This window comes from Dama dama, chromosome 7 (genome assembly GCF_033118175.1).
Source record: "Dama dama isolate Ldn47 chromosome 7, ASM3311817v1, whole genome shotgun sequence".
Taxonomy (NCBI): Eukaryota; Metazoa; Chordata; class Mammalia; order Artiodactyla; family Cervidae; genus Dama; species Dama dama.
Window position 1 is genome coordinate 17,436,744 of NC_083687.1, and position 17,146 is coordinate 17,453,889.

At 42.3% G+C, this 17,146-nt stretch overlaps 1 protein-coding gene across 12 annotated transcripts in view; it reads left to right on the forward strand.

Moving 5' to 3' along the window:
- Positions 1 to 15,710, forward strand: part of LOC133059483 (adenylate cyclase type 10-like) — a 36,134-nt gene extending 20,424 nt beyond the window's left edge. For 6 of the 12 annotated variants that reach the window (XM_061146657.1, XM_061146655.1, XM_061146656.1 and 3 more), the window contains 14 exons: positions 1,613 to 1,879; positions 2,665 to 2,994; positions 5,442 to 5,505; positions 7,022 to 7,241; positions 7,583 to 7,708; positions 9,781 to 9,953; positions 10,536 to 10,692; positions 12,233 to 12,437; positions 12,525 to 12,621; positions 13,091 to 13,209; positions 13,474 to 13,591; positions 14,032 to 14,230; positions 14,750 to 14,954; positions 15,466 to 15,710. In XM_061146657.1, coding sequence (XP_061002640.1) covers positions 1,613 to 1,879; positions 2,665 to 2,994; positions 5,442 to 5,505; positions 7,022 to 7,241; positions 7,583 to 7,708; positions 9,781 to 9,953; positions 10,536 to 10,692; positions 12,233 to 12,437; positions 12,525 to 12,621; positions 13,091 to 13,209; positions 13,474 to 13,591; positions 14,032 to 14,230; positions 14,750 to 14,954; positions 15,466 to 15,530 — 2,345 coding nt within the window. In that variant the 3' untranslated portion in view covers positions 15,531 to 15,710. Of the gene's footprint in view, positions 1 to 1,612; positions 1,880 to 2,664; positions 2,995 to 5,441; positions 5,506 to 7,021; positions 7,242 to 7,582; positions 7,709 to 9,780; positions 9,954 to 10,535; positions 10,693 to 12,232; positions 12,438 to 12,524; positions 12,622 to 13,090; positions 13,210 to 13,473; positions 14,231 to 14,749; positions 14,955 to 15,465 lie in introns of those variants that run through there. The other 6 variants (XM_061146659.1, XM_061146663.1, XM_061146661.1 and 3 more) reach the window with 6 other exon arrangements.
- The last annotated feature ends 1,436 nt before the right edge of the window (positions 15,711 to 17,146 follow it).

Sequence of the window (17,146 nt, forward strand, 5' to 3'; positions counted from 1 at the left end):
ACCTTCAAGTCAACTGTGGTCTTACTGAGAATATAGACATGTATGTGAAACAGCAATACAAAATGCCTTGGTAATTAAGAACCAGGGCTCTGGCATCAGAAAAACCTGGGTACCATTGGTTCCCCCACTTACTGGATATGAAATGTTAGATAAACTTATCTGAGCCTTAGTCTTCTCATCAATCAAGTGAGGATAATAATAGTCCCAACCTCATGGGGTTAGTTGAAGAGTAAATGAAATAAATCATGGTATATAATAAGCAGTCAGTGAATATTAGCTATCATAAGCTGTTCACTCTGATGGTTTTAGGTTCATCTGGACAGTTCATATTCCTCCAACTGTGATAGGCCACACTTAGCTTTGGCTTTACTAACTTAGAAGCATACAGGTCAGGAAATACAGCACTCTAGTAGAACGTAGCCAGTGGTTTCCTTCAGTGGGGATCCTCACAGCAGTTCCTACTGCTATCCTCTGGAACCTCAAGTAATACCTTAGATATGATGGGATGAGACTATGATGGATGGGTGCTTAGATGGCCTGTTTCCCAACGAGAAACTGATATCTCTTAGAATAGTCCTGTAGGCAGAGCTTCTTGGCACTGTGACCTGTTACAGGAATCACTACACCCACGGAACCCCCACAAAGCTGTGGCTTACCATCAGGTAGCTGTAGCTTATTCACAGTTTTCCTAGTCCAAATTCAGTTTCCAGTCAAGGGTCACTCTTTGCACAAGCAGTGTTACCTGGTAACTCAGCTGACATTCTAATTTTATGGGGCTCCTAGGAAATGGCTAGAAAGTTAACCCAAGGTCAGCATTGTCCACAGGGAAGGAAAAAGGATTTGTTAACTTATAAGCTAAAATGAATAGTTCAGTCAGCAAGTCTAAATGAAAAGCCAAAACTGCATTGTAAAAGGCCATATAAGTTATAAAAGTATTGAAGAAGGGGGGCTGACATTATATTTGTACTTTAGGCGTACAGTTCTACCACTAGTTAATATGTTATTGGGATAAGAGAAGAGAAGACTGTGATGTTCAAAATGATAGTATAATGATCCAGGTGAAAATGACTACTTAGACTAGAATTGTTTGGAAGGAAATACACTGAAGAACTTTCAGAAAGAGAATGAGTGGGTGGCCAGTTGGTTGTGAGAGAGAGGAAAGAGTTTAGAATTATTCCAAGATTTGGGGTTTGGTAATATAATGGATTTAATAACAACTGCTTTAATATATGGATCAGAATTTGGAGAGATTTACTAAAATGCTTGGAGTTTTGAGCTCTTTACACTAATTAGAGTTCTGGGACCAGGAAACCCACAGCCTCCATGTTTAGTTGAGAAAATAAGAAGAAAATGGGTCTACCAGCAAAAGGTTTTCGTGACCGCAAGAAATAGCTTCAGTGTCATGGTGAAAACCTGATTGTTGGATAAATTATAAGTGAGGAATGGGGACAAAAGAAGACATGGAGATAAGGTTCTTTCAAGAGATTTGGCTGAGTGGAGAACAGGTGAAATAAAAAGCAAGCCTTTTTATTTTTTTTAATGAGCAGATTATTAACATGGTGTATTCTGTGTTGGTAGAAAACTTATTCATTGCTAATTTTTTTTTCTTCAGAAATAGCAGTGAACCAACTAGATCAACTGAGCCCAGAGGAACAGTCGCTGGTTAAATGTGCTGCAGTCATTGGTCACTCCTTCCACATAGATCTGCTGCAGCACCTCCTGCCTGGCTGGAGTAAAAATAAGCTACTTGAGGTACTGAAGGATCTTGTGGATGTACACGTGCTCCGCTGGTGCAGTAAGGGCCAAGAGCTTCCTGCTGAGCTAATGTTAGTGCCTTCCTCTGTTGAGACTGAGCATACCAAAGAGGAGACAAAGTCAGGTGAGCTGGTGCCTTGTTCTCAGGCCCAAATAGAGAGCTTTGGGTGAGGATGTATTTGTTCAGAAAGAACATCAATATTATGTGTCATGGGCCCCAGTCTCTTAAAGCTTATGTCTAAAGAATTGGGGAGATTATTACTTTAATCATGGAAGAGCCATGTTTATAGTGAATGATTAGCTTTTATTTTTCAAAATTGTCTTAATTTCAAGAATTCTTGCTCCATGTTAAACCCCGTGCACTAAGTATTTGTATCTTGATTTTTGGTTTAGAAAGTATTGCCCTAGTCTTTTATTGGCTTCTTGGAATAAATAAGAATAAAAGTGGGTAAATTCACAAGGGAGTTAAGTGTGATATTGAAACAGACATGAACAAAGCAAGATATGCATTAAATAGCTGCAGTCTCATATTCTCCCCATGAAAGAATAAAATTGTGACATAGGCTACCCAAAGCACATATAATCCACAAATAGTTTCCCTTTGACTTTGAGTTGAGTCTTATATTTGAGCAGAGCCTTTCTGGTTACTTGATGTTTATAATAATTTATATTAATAGTAAAAAAGCTCAATTTAGGAGGAGCAACTAAGAAATCTGTCTCCTGATCATTTCTTCCCTGTTGTACTTTATCCTAAATATGGTCAATATCACTGGTATACAATTCTTTATACAAAGGAAGCAATAATACCAAATAAGAATTATCAATAAAATTTTCTTATAAACTAGTAGCATATGCTTGGGAGTTTACTACCTTAAGGGAGGCTCTCATTTAGCGTCTCCTATGTTTCAGATGCTGACTCTCCGCTAAGGCTACTAGAGGAACTATCCCTACCTCCGACAGAGGTGCTTGAATTTGGAGTGCCTCTTTTGCGGGAAGGGGCTTGGGAGCTGTGGCCCAAGGCACAGCAAACAGCCCTACACCTTGAATGTGCCTGCTTTCTTCGAGATCTGGCCTGCCGCTGTGGGAGCTGTCAGGGGGGAGACTTTGTTCCCTTCCACCGTTTCGCCGTCTGTTCCACTAAGAGCTCCAGCGGGACCTCCCGATTCTGTAGCTACAAAGACACTGGCTCAATACTAACACAAGTGATCACAGACAGATTGCAGCTGCCTTCTCCCCAAGGTAAATCAGGGAGCAGAAAGAAGATATGTGGGCATCACTTCTCTTTATTCATGTACTTGGAACTCTTCATGCAAAAGATGAAATCAGATTAAGAGAGAAAAATAGGTGGAGAGAGTCATTTATCACTGAAGTACCAGAAATTTTTTAAGTGTGATCTCAGAATTAAAAGGAACTTTAGCGATCATACTTGTTTTGGTTGGCAATATTGGGCAAGCTGTGTGTGTGTGCTCAGTTGCTCAATCGTGTCTGACCCTTTTGCGAACCCAGGGACTGTATCCTGCTAGGCTTCCTCTGTCCATGGGATTCTCCAGGCAAGAACACTGGAGTGGATTGCCATTTCCTTTGCCAGGGGATCTTCCTGACCCAAAGATCAAACTCAAGTCTCCTATGTCTCCTTGCATTGGCAGGAAGATTCTTTATCACTGAGCCACTTGGAGGAGCCACTTGGGGAAGCCCCTTGGGCAAGTTACTTAACTTCAATTAATTGAAAAAAATAACAGTACATACTTCATAGGGTAGTTGTGAGGATTAAATGAGTTAAAATATATAATGTGCTTTGAATAGTACCAGGCATATGGTTAGTGCTCAGTACATTTAATTATTGTTTTTATTATTATAAATTTTCAGTTTGGTACACATATATGGAGTCCTTATGTGTATCAGATGCTTCAAGTAGGTGTTAAGAATACGAAGTGAAATTATCAGATTTTTTGGGGGCTGATGATGGTACAGACATATAAGTAGAGAATTCCAATATGGCCTTAAAGGTGATAAAATGGACTACCTAGGGATTTGGATACCTAGAGAAATGGCTATTAGCCCAGCCTGAGAAATGAGTAAGATTTTTCCTTGAAGGAGATAATGCCAGAAGTGAGATCTGAGGGTTATGTAGGAGTTAGCTACTTAAAGACGCTTTAGTGGATAGATGTTCCCCCAAACCTATAGCCCTCTACCACAACCCAGGTAAGAGTTCACCCTTGGAATTCTCTGGTGGTCCAGTGGTTAGGACTCTGAGATTTCACTGCAGAGGGCCAACAGTTCACCCTCTTTGTTTTAACATTTTCAGTTAGCTTGCCTTGTAGGACAGCTCATTTCATTCTCAGTAGCTGTTAGAAAACTTCTTTCACCAAGGTGAACTCTACCTTCCTGCAAATTTTTCACTCATTTTTCAGCTTTGTACCTTCTTTCATATTTGAAGACAGCTGTCAAGACCCAGGAATATCTTCCTTTTCTCTACTTTAATAAAGGAGAAGTTGGTGTTGGTGTTGGCGGGGAAAGGGATATGGCGAATTGGTGGTAGTAAAAGACAAAAATGAAGATTTTGATCTATGATCTTAATACCTTCTCTGGCTGTAACATTCTTATGACTCTGTGAAGGTGGACCAGTGACTTGGAGAAATTGGTCACTGGCTGATGAGGTCTATGGTAATTTGCACTTTTGTACTTTCTGAGGGGAAGAGGAAAGAAAACAGTGAATGTCCTGGTTGGTATTATGAAAAAATCACACTATCACTCATAATTCCTTTCAGCCTTTTGTTTTTGAGAGGTCAGTATTAGCTTTAGATGAGGCAGCTTGGTCAGTGTAGGTGTGAGCAAGGCTCAAGACCTTTCCAGCACAGCCGAACTCTTACGGAGGCTTCCCAGACCCTGGGTCTCTGTGCACAGACATGCAGAATAAAGCATGCTGTTCTCTCAGCCTGCGATGTGATGGTGCCTGAGAATCGTGCATCACAGTAGTGCTGCCAAATTCCAGTTTCCTTAGACCTACTTTACCTTATATGACATCATTAAATAATCAGCGAGCAGTCCTTTTACTTAACACAAACCCTCCCTATTTATAATGCTTCCTTTAGACTCCTTTTCAATCCCACCGCCTGTGCTCCTGAGCCCAAATAGGTAACATCTCCACAGCATTTTCAAGTTTTTGCCTTTTGATCTGAAGACAGCTGCAGAGGAAGAGGCAAATCTGGAAGATAGAGGTTATTTAGGATCAACCAGGTAAAGCTGAAAATCTCTTCTGGCTCTTGTGACCCTGGTGGGATGTGACATCTTGTGCCCTCATGTTTTTCTTCACTAGGTCACTTCTTCTGTGGTTCTCTCCCTTCTAGTCATAAATCTGATCCAGATATGTTTATAGATTTCTACTATTAGAATTAGTCATCAAACCAGAGGGACATATTCTTTATTCATTTCTTTGGCAAACAGAATTAGGAATTGGTTTGGGAGGTTTGAGAATGAAAGAGATTACTGTTTAAATCACAAGTAGTTGTGTTTAAGGAAAAAAGAATTAGTACCCTAATCTTGCATGTAGGGTTACTTTTAAACCTAAATTTACCATTGTTATAATGGAGGAAGCAATTTTCATGAAAGGTAGTCAGGAATTTTTAAATGTTCTCAGTTAGTACAAACACAGGCAATTAAAGACAGTCATCTTTTTTTCCCTACAGACACTTTTCAGTTCCAGACAGAATCATCCAGAAGTCAGGAGGCCTTCACAAGGGAATACTGCGGGTAGGTGAAGATGCTGAGAGTAGACGTGGAGGGGGCCAGAAAGTAAGACACAGCTGATCATTAAACTAGGGAACTCACCTTACCTACAGACAAGGAAGGCATCTGACCACCCAGGAATAGTGACTTCTGTCACTCAGCCCAAAATGCAAGTTATCAGTGAATCAGAAAGGCTTTGATTGTTTATAGGGAAATTATTTCTTAGTGATTAAGAAAAACTTTAATATCTCTCAAATGTATTACACATAACAGATTTTTTTCAGCTATAAATTTGCCTGCTCAATAACTTTTGAACCCAGATGATATTAAAATGATTTTATATTTCATAACCATGTACTTCCTGGCTTTCTATTGCATATCTTACCAATTTTGCAAGTTCCTTCCTTGAATTCACCAGCAACTCTCAAGTTTCCTATCATTTATTCAACCTGATTTCCTACAGTTTTCAAACAAAAATCTATATTCTACACTAATCACCCCCATCCTTAATGTGTCTTTACTCACACAATTCTCCCTTTTGAAAGTACTCAGTGATGTCTACATCCTTCTACTTATCAGAATGTTCACTATCCAAAGCCGTCCTCAGTTCTCACTTTTTCAGTCATTCTATCTCAGGTCAGACCTCTTTTGAACTTGTGGTGCCTGTGAAAAATGCACTGGACTAGTAGTTCAGAAACATGAACTCTAGTTTTGGTTTTACTCAGTAGCTCAGAATCTGCCTGCACTGGAGGAGACCCCAGTTCGATTCCTGGATTGGGAAGATCCCCTGGAGAAGGCATAGGCTATCCACTCCAGTATTCTTGGGCTTCTCTGGTGGCTCAGACGGTAAAGAAGCCACCTGCAATGTGGGACACCTGGGTTTGATCCCTGGGTTGGGAAGACCCCCTGGAGGAGGGCATGGCAACCCACTCCAGTATTCCTGCCTGGAGAATCCCAGAGGATTCTGGGGGGCTACAGTCCATGGGGTCACAGAGAGTTGGACATGACCGAGCGACTAAGCGCAGCACACCCATCAGTAGCTGCGAGGTCATATGTAAGTCATTGACCCTCCCAGAGCTTCAGTTTCTTCATCTGTAAAAGGCAGGTAATTTTGCCTACCTGATTGGCGGGGTTTTTATAGAATAAGATGGTGTTATTTCATAAAATAATACTCACATGTGCCATGATGGAGTTCAAATGGGCTGATAGATAAATTTATTATTACTTATTGCTTTGTATCATTTTTATGTTTTCATGTAGCACAGTTAGTTTACTCTTGAGATGTGGTCTTTTCCCCATTTAGTTTGTGAGGTACTCAGTTTGGCTTTAGGTTTTTAAAACTCCCTAATAGGACTTTGCCATTAAGAACAAAATCCCTGTCTTTCAAAACCTTGTGGGTCAGTGGAGGAGAAGGATAGACATAGGATTAATGAATCATAAAGGAAAGCTTCCCAGACAAAGTGGCTTTGGACCTGGTAATGCCTCAGCAAAAGTGGGTACTGTATGGCCACTGTTAGCTCTTCATCTTCTCTCCACAAAGAACAGAGGAAGAGTTCCTGGATAAAGTGAACAGGAAACTGGCTCAGACCAATCCCAAGAAAGGCATGTTGACCATGAAGCCCTGCCACTGTAGGGAAGTCCTGAAGCGCGTGCTCTCGCCCCTCACCCAGCACTGCCTGGTCATTGGAGAAACCACTTGTGCATTTTATTACCTGCTGGAATCTGCCGCTGCCTCCTTGGATCTGTCAGATAATTACATGGTAAGCAAGCTCTGCTCTCTACCCCTGAGCTGAGCCCTATGACTTGGGGGGATTTGATTGGGCTTTCTTACCAACAAGTATGAAAAAACAGAGGAAAGTGGGAGAGAGGCAGGAGCTGTAAGGGGTCTAGGAGAGAGCGCTAAGTGGAAGTGTGGCAGTGAAGAGCGCGTGTGCTGCCGATGCTGCCCCGACTCCTTCCCGCACAGTCCAGCTCCCCATTTCCAGTTAAATCCTGTCACAGTTCAAATTCTCCATAACCTTGGTCCAGCCGTCGTCCTGATCACACGCTTAGCAGCATCCGAATGCTAATCCAGTTTCTCCTCCCCTTCTCTCGTTTGGAGGCCTTCTTTTATTTGAGGAAGGCAAGCAGTCTTCTGGGCCAACCCTCCGCATTCTCATTTTTTAAAAAGCGCAAGGTGAAGATCTGTCAGTTTGAAGAAGCCACTTTCTGTCGTCTCCAGTCGGAGGTGAGGGCAGGGGTTAACCTTGAATTTTGGGTTATTTCTCCTTAAGGATTACCCTATTATTTCCTTTAAAGTCTCTTTGCTTTTTATGAGCAATTATAAATGTGATTTAAATTCAAAACATAGAAATACATGTAGAATGTGAAAGAGTACTTCCTAATCCCTTGTCACCCCCAGCATAGTTGATAAGTTGGTGAAAATGATCAAAAGATATAAACTTCCAGTTAAAAGTCCTAAAAATGTGATGTACAGCTTGTGATTGTAGTTAACAATACTGTATTGTATATTTGAAAGTTGCTAAGAGAGTAGATCTTAAAAGTTCTCATCACAAGAAAAAATATTGTAATTATATGCGGTGATGTTAAACTTGTAGTGATCATTTTCCAGTATATACATATATTGAAACATTATACTGTACACCTAAAACTAACGCTATATGTCACTGTCCTTCAGTTAAAGAAATCATCACGTTGTACACCTTAAACTTACACAATGTTATATGTGAAAGATACCTCAATAAAACTAGAAGGAAAAGAGCATACTTTCCAAACTCTCCCCCCTCAGCCCTATACCACTCAGCTGCTGTGTCCTCCCCCCAGTGTTATATATCTGTATGTATTTTGCCAGAGGGGCTCAGCATACATAAATATATATAATCTACCCACTTCCTTTGTTAAATACAAACAAGAGCTCTCTGTACTCCATTCCACATCTTGCTTTAACAGTAAATAAGACTTCCCTGGCGGTCCAGTGGTTAAGACTCCTCGCTTCCACTCCAGCAGCAAATGGGCAGGAGGGTTCAGTCCCTAGTCAGGAAACTAAGATCTTTGGCTGCAGTGAAGCCAAAAAATAAATAAATCATGTACCCTGTAGATCATTATGTATCATTTATGACAAATTTCCTGAAGGAATAAGATTTGTATGACAAATAAAAACTCTGGGGAAAGCACGGCATGAGACATTCCATTTACAAATGACAGATAGAAGTAAACTTATTTATTCTGTATGAATAACTCAGGACAGCTCAGCAACTTCTCCCAGCCTCATTGCTATTACATCCAACAGAGCAAAATGTATTGGAATGATTATCAATTTATAAATAATGACTCCCTAAAACTATGGGGGATTTTTGTTGGAGAGCCAAGGTTTAAACTTTTTTAAAAGTAAGTAAAAATTAATTTCAGTGTTAATCTTAAGATACTTGGCTAGGAGAATAAACCTAATGTGGATAAAGCCTTTGAACACCAAAGGGAATATTATAGTAGTCCACAGTGTTGTATTATTTGTGTTTCAACCAAAAGGTCTTTGAAAGTGTTAGTTGCTCAGTCGTGTCTGACTCTTTGTGACCCCAAGGACTGTAGCCCGCTAGGCTCCTCTGTCCATGGGATTCTCCAGGCAAGAATACTGGAGTGGGTTGCCGTGCCCTCCTCCAGGGGATTTTCCTGACCCAGGGATCAAACCCAGGTCTCCTGCACCACAGGCAGATTCTTTACCATCTGAGCCACCAGGGAAGCAAAGTTTTAAATAATTACTTCTTTCCATTTTAAAGAAAGAATTATTGGGCAGTCTTCCTAAGATTGTTCAGAAATTACCATAGACTTGATCCCTTTCTTGGAGGATTTAGCCATAGAGCATGAAGGTATATGATAACCTCAGGGTAGTTCCTCAGCTCCTATCTTCATACACTGTGGTGGTACAACTTGTTTATGAAGAGAGTGATGAAGTTTGGTGATATTTCAGATGCTTTCCATGGCATCTGAAGCTAAAGACAGTCCCATTTGAGTCTCCAGCATCGCTTTGTAAATCGCAGCCCTTCTCTGCTGCTCACTGACAATCATGTGGGAGATGAGAAAGGAGAGCGCTTTCTCCATAATTACATTCTCTCACTCCTTTACTTGCTCATGGCCCTACGGGTGCTTGTTAGTGTGGCCAGGTCCTGCTCTAACTCCGCTCCCTCTGGCAGCTCGGGCCCCAGGTACACATTCCAGAATAAGAGCCAGTGTGTTGTATCCAGAACCTTGTCCTTAGTACTCTTCTCACGTTTACATTCCTGTTTTTCACTTGACTGTCTCCAGGTCTGTTTCAACATGGGACAGATCACCCTGGCCAAAAAACTGGCTAGGCGAGCCCTTCGTCTGCTGAAAAGGAGTTTTCCCTGGACCTGGCTTGGTGTCATTTTCCAAACATTTCTAGAAAAATGCTGGTATTCCTGTTCCCTGAGTCAACCTCGAAACAACCCTAGTGAGAAGTGAGAAGCTTTGCCAACTTGTCCTGGTTCCATTTAGGGTCACAGAGAGCTAAAGTTGGACCTAGGCTGGGGTTTTGCCTGTTTGACTCTTAAGACTCCTCTTTTCAAGCATATGAACAGTTCTCATTCATTTACCTTACTCTCTGGGCCAATTCAGTGTAGCAGAATGAGTACATCTTTTGTCTTTGAAGTATGGTATTATCCTGTCTTTTTCAAATAAAGATACATATATGTGTATTCTGTGTACACATACACGTATATGGAATTTAATGTTATTTCTCTGACAGATATACGCATAATATTAAACACTACCTCGTTATTGAGCTGTAATAATTTATAGGAAATCTATTCAACCAAAAGAACAATTCAAAGAATGAACCTTTTTTAAAAACCTCTCTAAAAACTTCTTTTTGGTCAAGAGGGATGAATTTAAAAAGCATATGAGGTTAGAAGTAGTGGGCTCCCAGGAATCTTTCTTAGTCTGGAAGTCTGTGGGTGAGTAGACTCCGATTTCTTTTGGGAAAGGATGGTGGACACTGGTAAAGAATAAGGGCGTGCTCACCCCCCTTTGCCTCACACCAGGAAGAAGAAGCTGGCCGTCCTGCAGCAGCAGCTGCACTGTCTGTCTCTGCTCCGGCAGCTCTACAGCCTGGAGGCCACAGCCAGCAGCCGCAGGTTTGCCTGCCTGGCCACTCTTATGCAGAAGAACTCAGTCAAGGAGTTTCCTGGTGAAGCCCAGGTAAGCAAGCCCTTGGTTTAGCTCTGGACCTCACTCGGAAACCTAAAACACTAGGGGGAGAGACCCTGTCAAGTCCCTGGTTAAGCATGGCTCCCTGGTAACCCAGACCTGACAGGACATTGCTGATTGTGTGTTTGAGCAGGGTTCTCAGTTTTCATGTATGAGGCTATCTGTGTACCCTCTGAATTGAATGTTGACATTTGTGTGTATTTGTGTGTACAAAAAAAGTATTTAAGGAGTGATCAGAAGTAGGGAAGGGGTCATAGCTTCCATCAGATTCTCAAGTCAGTGCTCCGAAAAAAAGGATAAGATTTGCTGACTTAGGGAAAAAGAAGAAAGGGAAATCTGTCTTCCTAATTTTAGTGTCTATATATGTATATGTATATCTCCATTTGCTCAACAGATATTTGATGAACACCTATTCTATACCGGGTTTCCCTGATAGCTCAGTTGGTAAAGAATTCGCCCACAATGTGGGTTTGATCCCTGGGTTGGGAAGATCCCCTGGAGAAGGGAAAGGCTACCCACTCCAGTATTCTGGACTAGAGAATTCATGGACTGTATAGTCCGTGGGGTCACAAAGAGTCGAACTTTTACTTACAACTGAGCGACTTTTACTTACTCTGTACCAGACACTGGATCTTGGTTTCAGGGAAACATAAGTGAAATATATAGTATGTTAGGTGATAATAATGCAATGAGGACAGAGGCCAGAGGACATAGAGTTCTGGAACTAGGGGTGCAGTTTTAATAAGGTGGTAGGGAAAGCCTCACCGAGCAGGTAGCATTTGGGCAACTATCTGAAGGAGATGAGAGGCCAGGTGAGTAGGCCACGGGGGAGAAGAGGCTACCTGGGAGAAGAGCAGGCAGGAGGAAGGCAGAGTGAATGCACAAGGCCTGCCCTCTGTGTTGGGGAGTAGTGCAGAGGCCAGTGTGACTGGAGGGGAGCGAGAAGGAGAGAAAGAGCCAGGAGGTGAGTCAGAGAGTCTAGGGAGGGGGATGGCAGGTGGTGCAGGCCTTGTGGCCACTGTGGGAGTTTGGGCTTTTACTCCAAAGAAGATGAGAAGCTGTTGGAAAATTCTTAGAAGAGGCATGACAGAGTCTACTTATATTGGAAATCTAACAAAGAGAGTTTCAAGAGTGTCATCAGATGATGTCAGTTGTACACACAACTGATGACAGAGATGGCAGCAATTCTATAGAGTTCTAAGGAGCAACTAGAGGCTTCAGTTAGAGAAAACAAAAGAGGTGCAGTTTGGCCAGCGTCTTGAAGGGGAAAGCCTCGGATTGGGGAAAAGAAGAGGGGCAGATGGAGGAAGTTGTTTGTTTAAAGAACAAGCAGTGAGAATGGTCAAATCAGAAACATAGGGGTGAGAAGGAGTGTGTTTTCATAGCTGGAGTTGAGGTGAGCGGTGGCCCCAAGAGTGCCACATAGAGTGAATGGCGGGCATGTGGGGGCTCTTACCCAGAAAAGGGGTGAGATGGCGCTGCAGCCTGACTGTGCAGTCTGGATGTTCACCCTGTGTTTGTTGTCCCACAGGCTGTCTCCACCTATGTGGCCCTCTCCCAGTTCTCCCAGAACGTGGGTGACAAGGATGAGTGGCTGCACCGTGAGCAGCTGGCCATTCAGAAAAGCAGCCTGTGTTGGTTCTCCAGGGAGGGGCTGTTGGCCACAGCCCAGCTCATGCAGGCCTTGGCCTACACCAAACTCTGCCTTGGGCATCTCGACTTCTCCATCAAGCTGGGTAATGGGGTCTGGGGCTGGTGGGCCTGGGGCTTTTAGAGAGGCCAGGCGCACCTCTAGACCTCACGATGCTCTTTAACCTCCTTAGGTTTTCAAGCTCATGAGATATGCAGACACCTCAAGAAACCAGCTCTGGAGAATCTGGTTCTCTCAGTTCTCTTCAGATCTGCATTTCTGAAGAAGAAGTATTAAGATCCTTTACTGTCCTTTGTATTTGTTGCCTCAGAGGGGAGAGTATGACCTTCTAAAGCAGTTTAGAGTGGAGAGGGAGAAGCTGTCCTGTCTCCACAGCCAGGACTATCTCCAGTAGTCCTCCAGGAAACATCGTCTTAAGTTTGAGGGGTCAGGAGTAGAAAGGCAGAGTCTGGGCACTAAATATTCCCCCCCTCCCCTCCACCCCCCCACATTTGTTTTACTGCAGGGAAGTCAGTAATTGCAATAGCTCAAGACCCTGGAAGTTGTCTCAGAGTCATTTTCCCACTTCCTTTGCTTAGACATAGGTCTGATCCCGGGCACAGATGTTCTCTATATAAATAGAATTATGGAACAGAGGTCTAGAGGCTGTTAGGCCACCTTGAAGGTGTAGGATCCCATCCTCTCCTGTACAGCCCTTCCCGTTCTCCAGCTGGTCCCAGTGGCTCTGTCTCTCGGCAGATTTGATCTGTGTGTCCATGTGCTGGAGAGTCAGTGGGCGCTCATTTCCCAGAGTCACGATGTCCTTGGCCAGGCCTGCTTCTATTCTGCTTGCTTAGATCTGCTGCTCTATGGAAAAGGTAAATCTTGTGCAGGGCTCTGCTGTATTCCTGAGGGATTCAGACCTCAGGTGGGGCCCTAGGTTTGGAACACAGGCACTCATGGGCCTGTCCTTTGGGCATGGCCTCTGCTCCTGGCCTTTGTTCCTTAAAGTGTAGGAACCACATTGTGATTCAGGGTGTCTGCTTTCCAGGTGGTGTCTCCTCCCCTGGACCACGCACCTTGTATACCACTTTATAGTCAACAACTTATACTACGAGCCTGGTTACTTTCTCTGTCCACAGGATGGCTGTGTCGGCCCTTTGGGGAATGTCTGCATTTCATTCAACACTATGAGCACAGCTGCATTCTAAATTCTCAGAGCAATGTCATGCTGGGGGTCCACTCCTCTCTGGCCATGTGGTAATGTAGGGTATCAGAGTCTTACTCAGGGCTGTGGGAAAGGGTAAGTTTGAAGACACCATGAACTCATTTAAGCTATTGCCTTTTGCCCTCCAAAGCAGGATGGTTCCACATCTCCAACCCATTTGTAAAGACCATTTACCGCCCATTTCCCCCCACGTTATTGGAAGGGTTCTTCTTGTCCCTTAAGAGGTTTGGGCTCATAGATTAATGGTTCAGTTTAGAGTTACATTTACGTGTGAGATAATCCATGGCAAAGCTGTATGTCATTGGTTTTCTTTTGAGCCTCCTTACACGTGAGTTAGTAGCCTTGGCCCCTTACCAGAATCACAAATCTGACTGAAGGAGGTCTTAGAGCCTTAGAGTAATGATGGTTCTGTGGAGGAGCCATAGTGGGCAGTTAGCGGAGATAGATGAGAGCTGTGGTTCTTTCCCTGCAGGTTTGCCCAGGACTCACAGTGGAATCAGTTTGAGTACCACTTCTCCAAGGCTCGCCAGTTGGTGAAAGGAACCAATGCCTCACTGTTTGGTTCCCACGGCTTTGTCCGATTCCTAGAGTGCCATGTGCTGGTTTTACAGAAAATGCCAGAGGATGTCTTCCTGCAAACTCTTGCAGAGACTCGCCGCCAAACCCTCACGGTACCTGTCTCCGTTATCCTGAACTAACACCTAAGGCATGGTGCTCTTTCTGCCACCTGCCTCTCTCCCTTACTCTTCTCCTTGCTGCCTCGGTCTCTTTTTCCTCCTTGAACCCTTTTTTTTCCCCTCCATCTACAGACTCTATCCACCTACTTCATGTATCCTCCCAGATATTCTTGCGTGTAGATCAGGACTGGATTTCTTAACTTTATTGGATTTGCAAAAGCTACTACCCAGTGCCATTAAAACGTTAGTACTTAGCCCTCCTCAGTAGACCATGCTGGCTTTGGCTATAGGTTGACACATTTTCCTACATCCTTTACTTCTGAATCTAAAACATTCCAGTTCCTCTGTATCTGAGAACAGGCTTTCCGGGCCTCCTTGACCATAAGTAACTCCTTCCTGTTCCCCCAGCCCTGAGTGAGTGTGCTGAGTGGGAACTGCCGTAAGTTCTGATGGAATGGAGTGGAGGAAAGAAAGTACTAATCCCTGAGCTAATGGACCTTCCTTTCCTTTCAGTACTTTAAGGAGTTCTTCTCTCGATGTGTGACCTGCCCTGTCTATCACCAGTGGGTCTCTGAGCTTAGAGCCTTTGTAATGAGAAATGGAAAGATGTCCTTGACCAACATCATCAGACCTTTTGACACCTGCCTGACCAGGATTTGGATAGAGGGAGAATTCCTGGAGGAAAATAACTCCTTTGAACAAAATTTGGAAATACAAAGTAAGCATTCCTTCCTGGAACGCTTGTCTGACAGATATAAAGAACAGTCTCAGATTCTTACTCACAAGCAGTTAAAGTCATGTCCAAATAAGAAGGGACATGGAGATAAAAGGATTAGTCCTTGCTTCAGAGGTAGTTGTCATTCTCTCACAGTGCCAGACTCAGCCTCAACAGAGACCCCTTTATGTAAGGGGTGGAAGAGCCTCTGTCAGCCCTTTGTTTCAGCATCTGTAAGTCTTAGGCATAGGAAATTCCCCCTTGGTCCCAGTGCAAACAAATAGATTGTTTCCTTGGAGTAGCTGGATGGTCACTAAGGGAGAAAGAAGGCCTTAGAAATCACAATGTAATGTCTATGAAGGTGAATGATAAGATGAAAAAGAAAAAGAGAGGAGAGAATATAGTTTCTTGCTTTAGGACCCAGCAAATCTCCTTTTTCCAGGCCATGAGTTAAATTTGTAATAGCAGAGGAAATTCTTTGTGTTTGTGTTACTCTTTATGTTTCTATTTTCAGGATTTGTCAGAGAGGCTGATGTCAACAAGAAGGATAAAGAAGAAATTCAAGAATGTATCTGTTAAAACAAACAAAAATCCTCCGAAGGGACCGTGATTCTTTTATTACATGTAACACAAAACTGTGCCCCCAAGTCTCCTTTTTAAGATGCTGTATATATACATATTAAATATGCTAGCCTTTTATAGTCACCACTATCTGTATATCTTCGTAAAAATAAAAGCATGTATTTCTAAAGCGTGAAATTTAGATCTTTAACTCTCTTCATTAATGCAACTGTGGCAGAAATTATTACTAGAACCATAGCTAGACCAGAGGCCAGGGAGGCTTTGAGATTAAACTGACTCCATCTCATATAAGGTGAGATCTATTAACAGGTAATTCTTCCATGTTGTAGCATTTCCTTTTATGGCTGGATAATATTCCATTTTATGGATATGCCACATTTTGCTTATCCATTCATGCGCTAGTGGTTATCTGGCTTAGTTCTGCTTTTTGGTTATTATGAATAATGCCATTATAAACATTTGTGTGCAGGTTTTTGTTTAAACACATGTTTCAGTTCTTTTCGGTATATACCCAGGAAAGGAATTTTTAGGTCATGCAGAAGCTGTTTAAGGAGTTGTCATATTTTCTCCTAAGTTGCCATACCACTTATATTCCCAGCAGCAATGTGTAAGGGGTCCAGTTTTTCACATCTTCACAAACAATTGTTATTTGCTTGTTTTTTTTCTATAGCCATTCTAGTGATTGTGAAATGATATCTCGTTGTGGTGTTGATTTGCATTACCTTAATGACTAATGATGTTCATTTATTATAAGCTTATTGGCCATTTGTATGTCTTCTTGGAGAAATGTCTGTTCAGATCCTCTGCCCATTTGTTATTGGAATATTTGCCTTTTTATTGTTGAGCTTGAAGAATTTCTTATATATTCTGGGTGCTAGACCCTTATCAGATTTGATTTACAAATATTTTCTCTAATTCTGTAAGTTGTCTTTTCACATTCATGGTGGTATTGTTTTATAGCACAAAAGTGTTTTGTTTTGATAAAGTCCAGTTTATCTGTTTTTGTTTTTTGGCTGCTTGTGCTTTGGTGTCATATCTTAGAAATCATTGCTCATCTTAAGTCACAAAGATTTTTTTTCTCTGTTTTCTTCTAAGAGTTTTATAGTTTTAGCTTTTATTTAGGTCTTTGATTATTTTGAGTTCACTTTTGCCTATAGTGAAAGTTAAGTTTCCAAATTCATTCTTTTACATGTAGATATACACTATCTCAGCACCATTTGTTAAAAAGACTATTCCTCCCACATTTAAGTAAATACTGTCACTTTTATTTTTTAATAAGATTTATTTATTGGTTTTGTTTTGGCTGCACTGCATGGCATGGCAGAAATCTTTAGTTCCCTGAGCAGGGATCAAACCCATGCCCCCTGCTGTGGAAGCTTAGAGTCTTAACCACGAGATCACCAGGGAAGTCCCGAAGTACTCTTGTTGATGTATGGTTTTATTAGACATATGGGTTTATTTCTGAACTCTCAATTCTGTTGCATTGGCCTATATATCTATCCTTATGGCAAGCCACACAGTCCTGATTATTGCAGCTTTGTTCAGTTCAGTCGCTCAGTTGTGTCCGACTCTTTGCGACGCCATGAACCACAGCACACCAGGCCTCCCTGTCT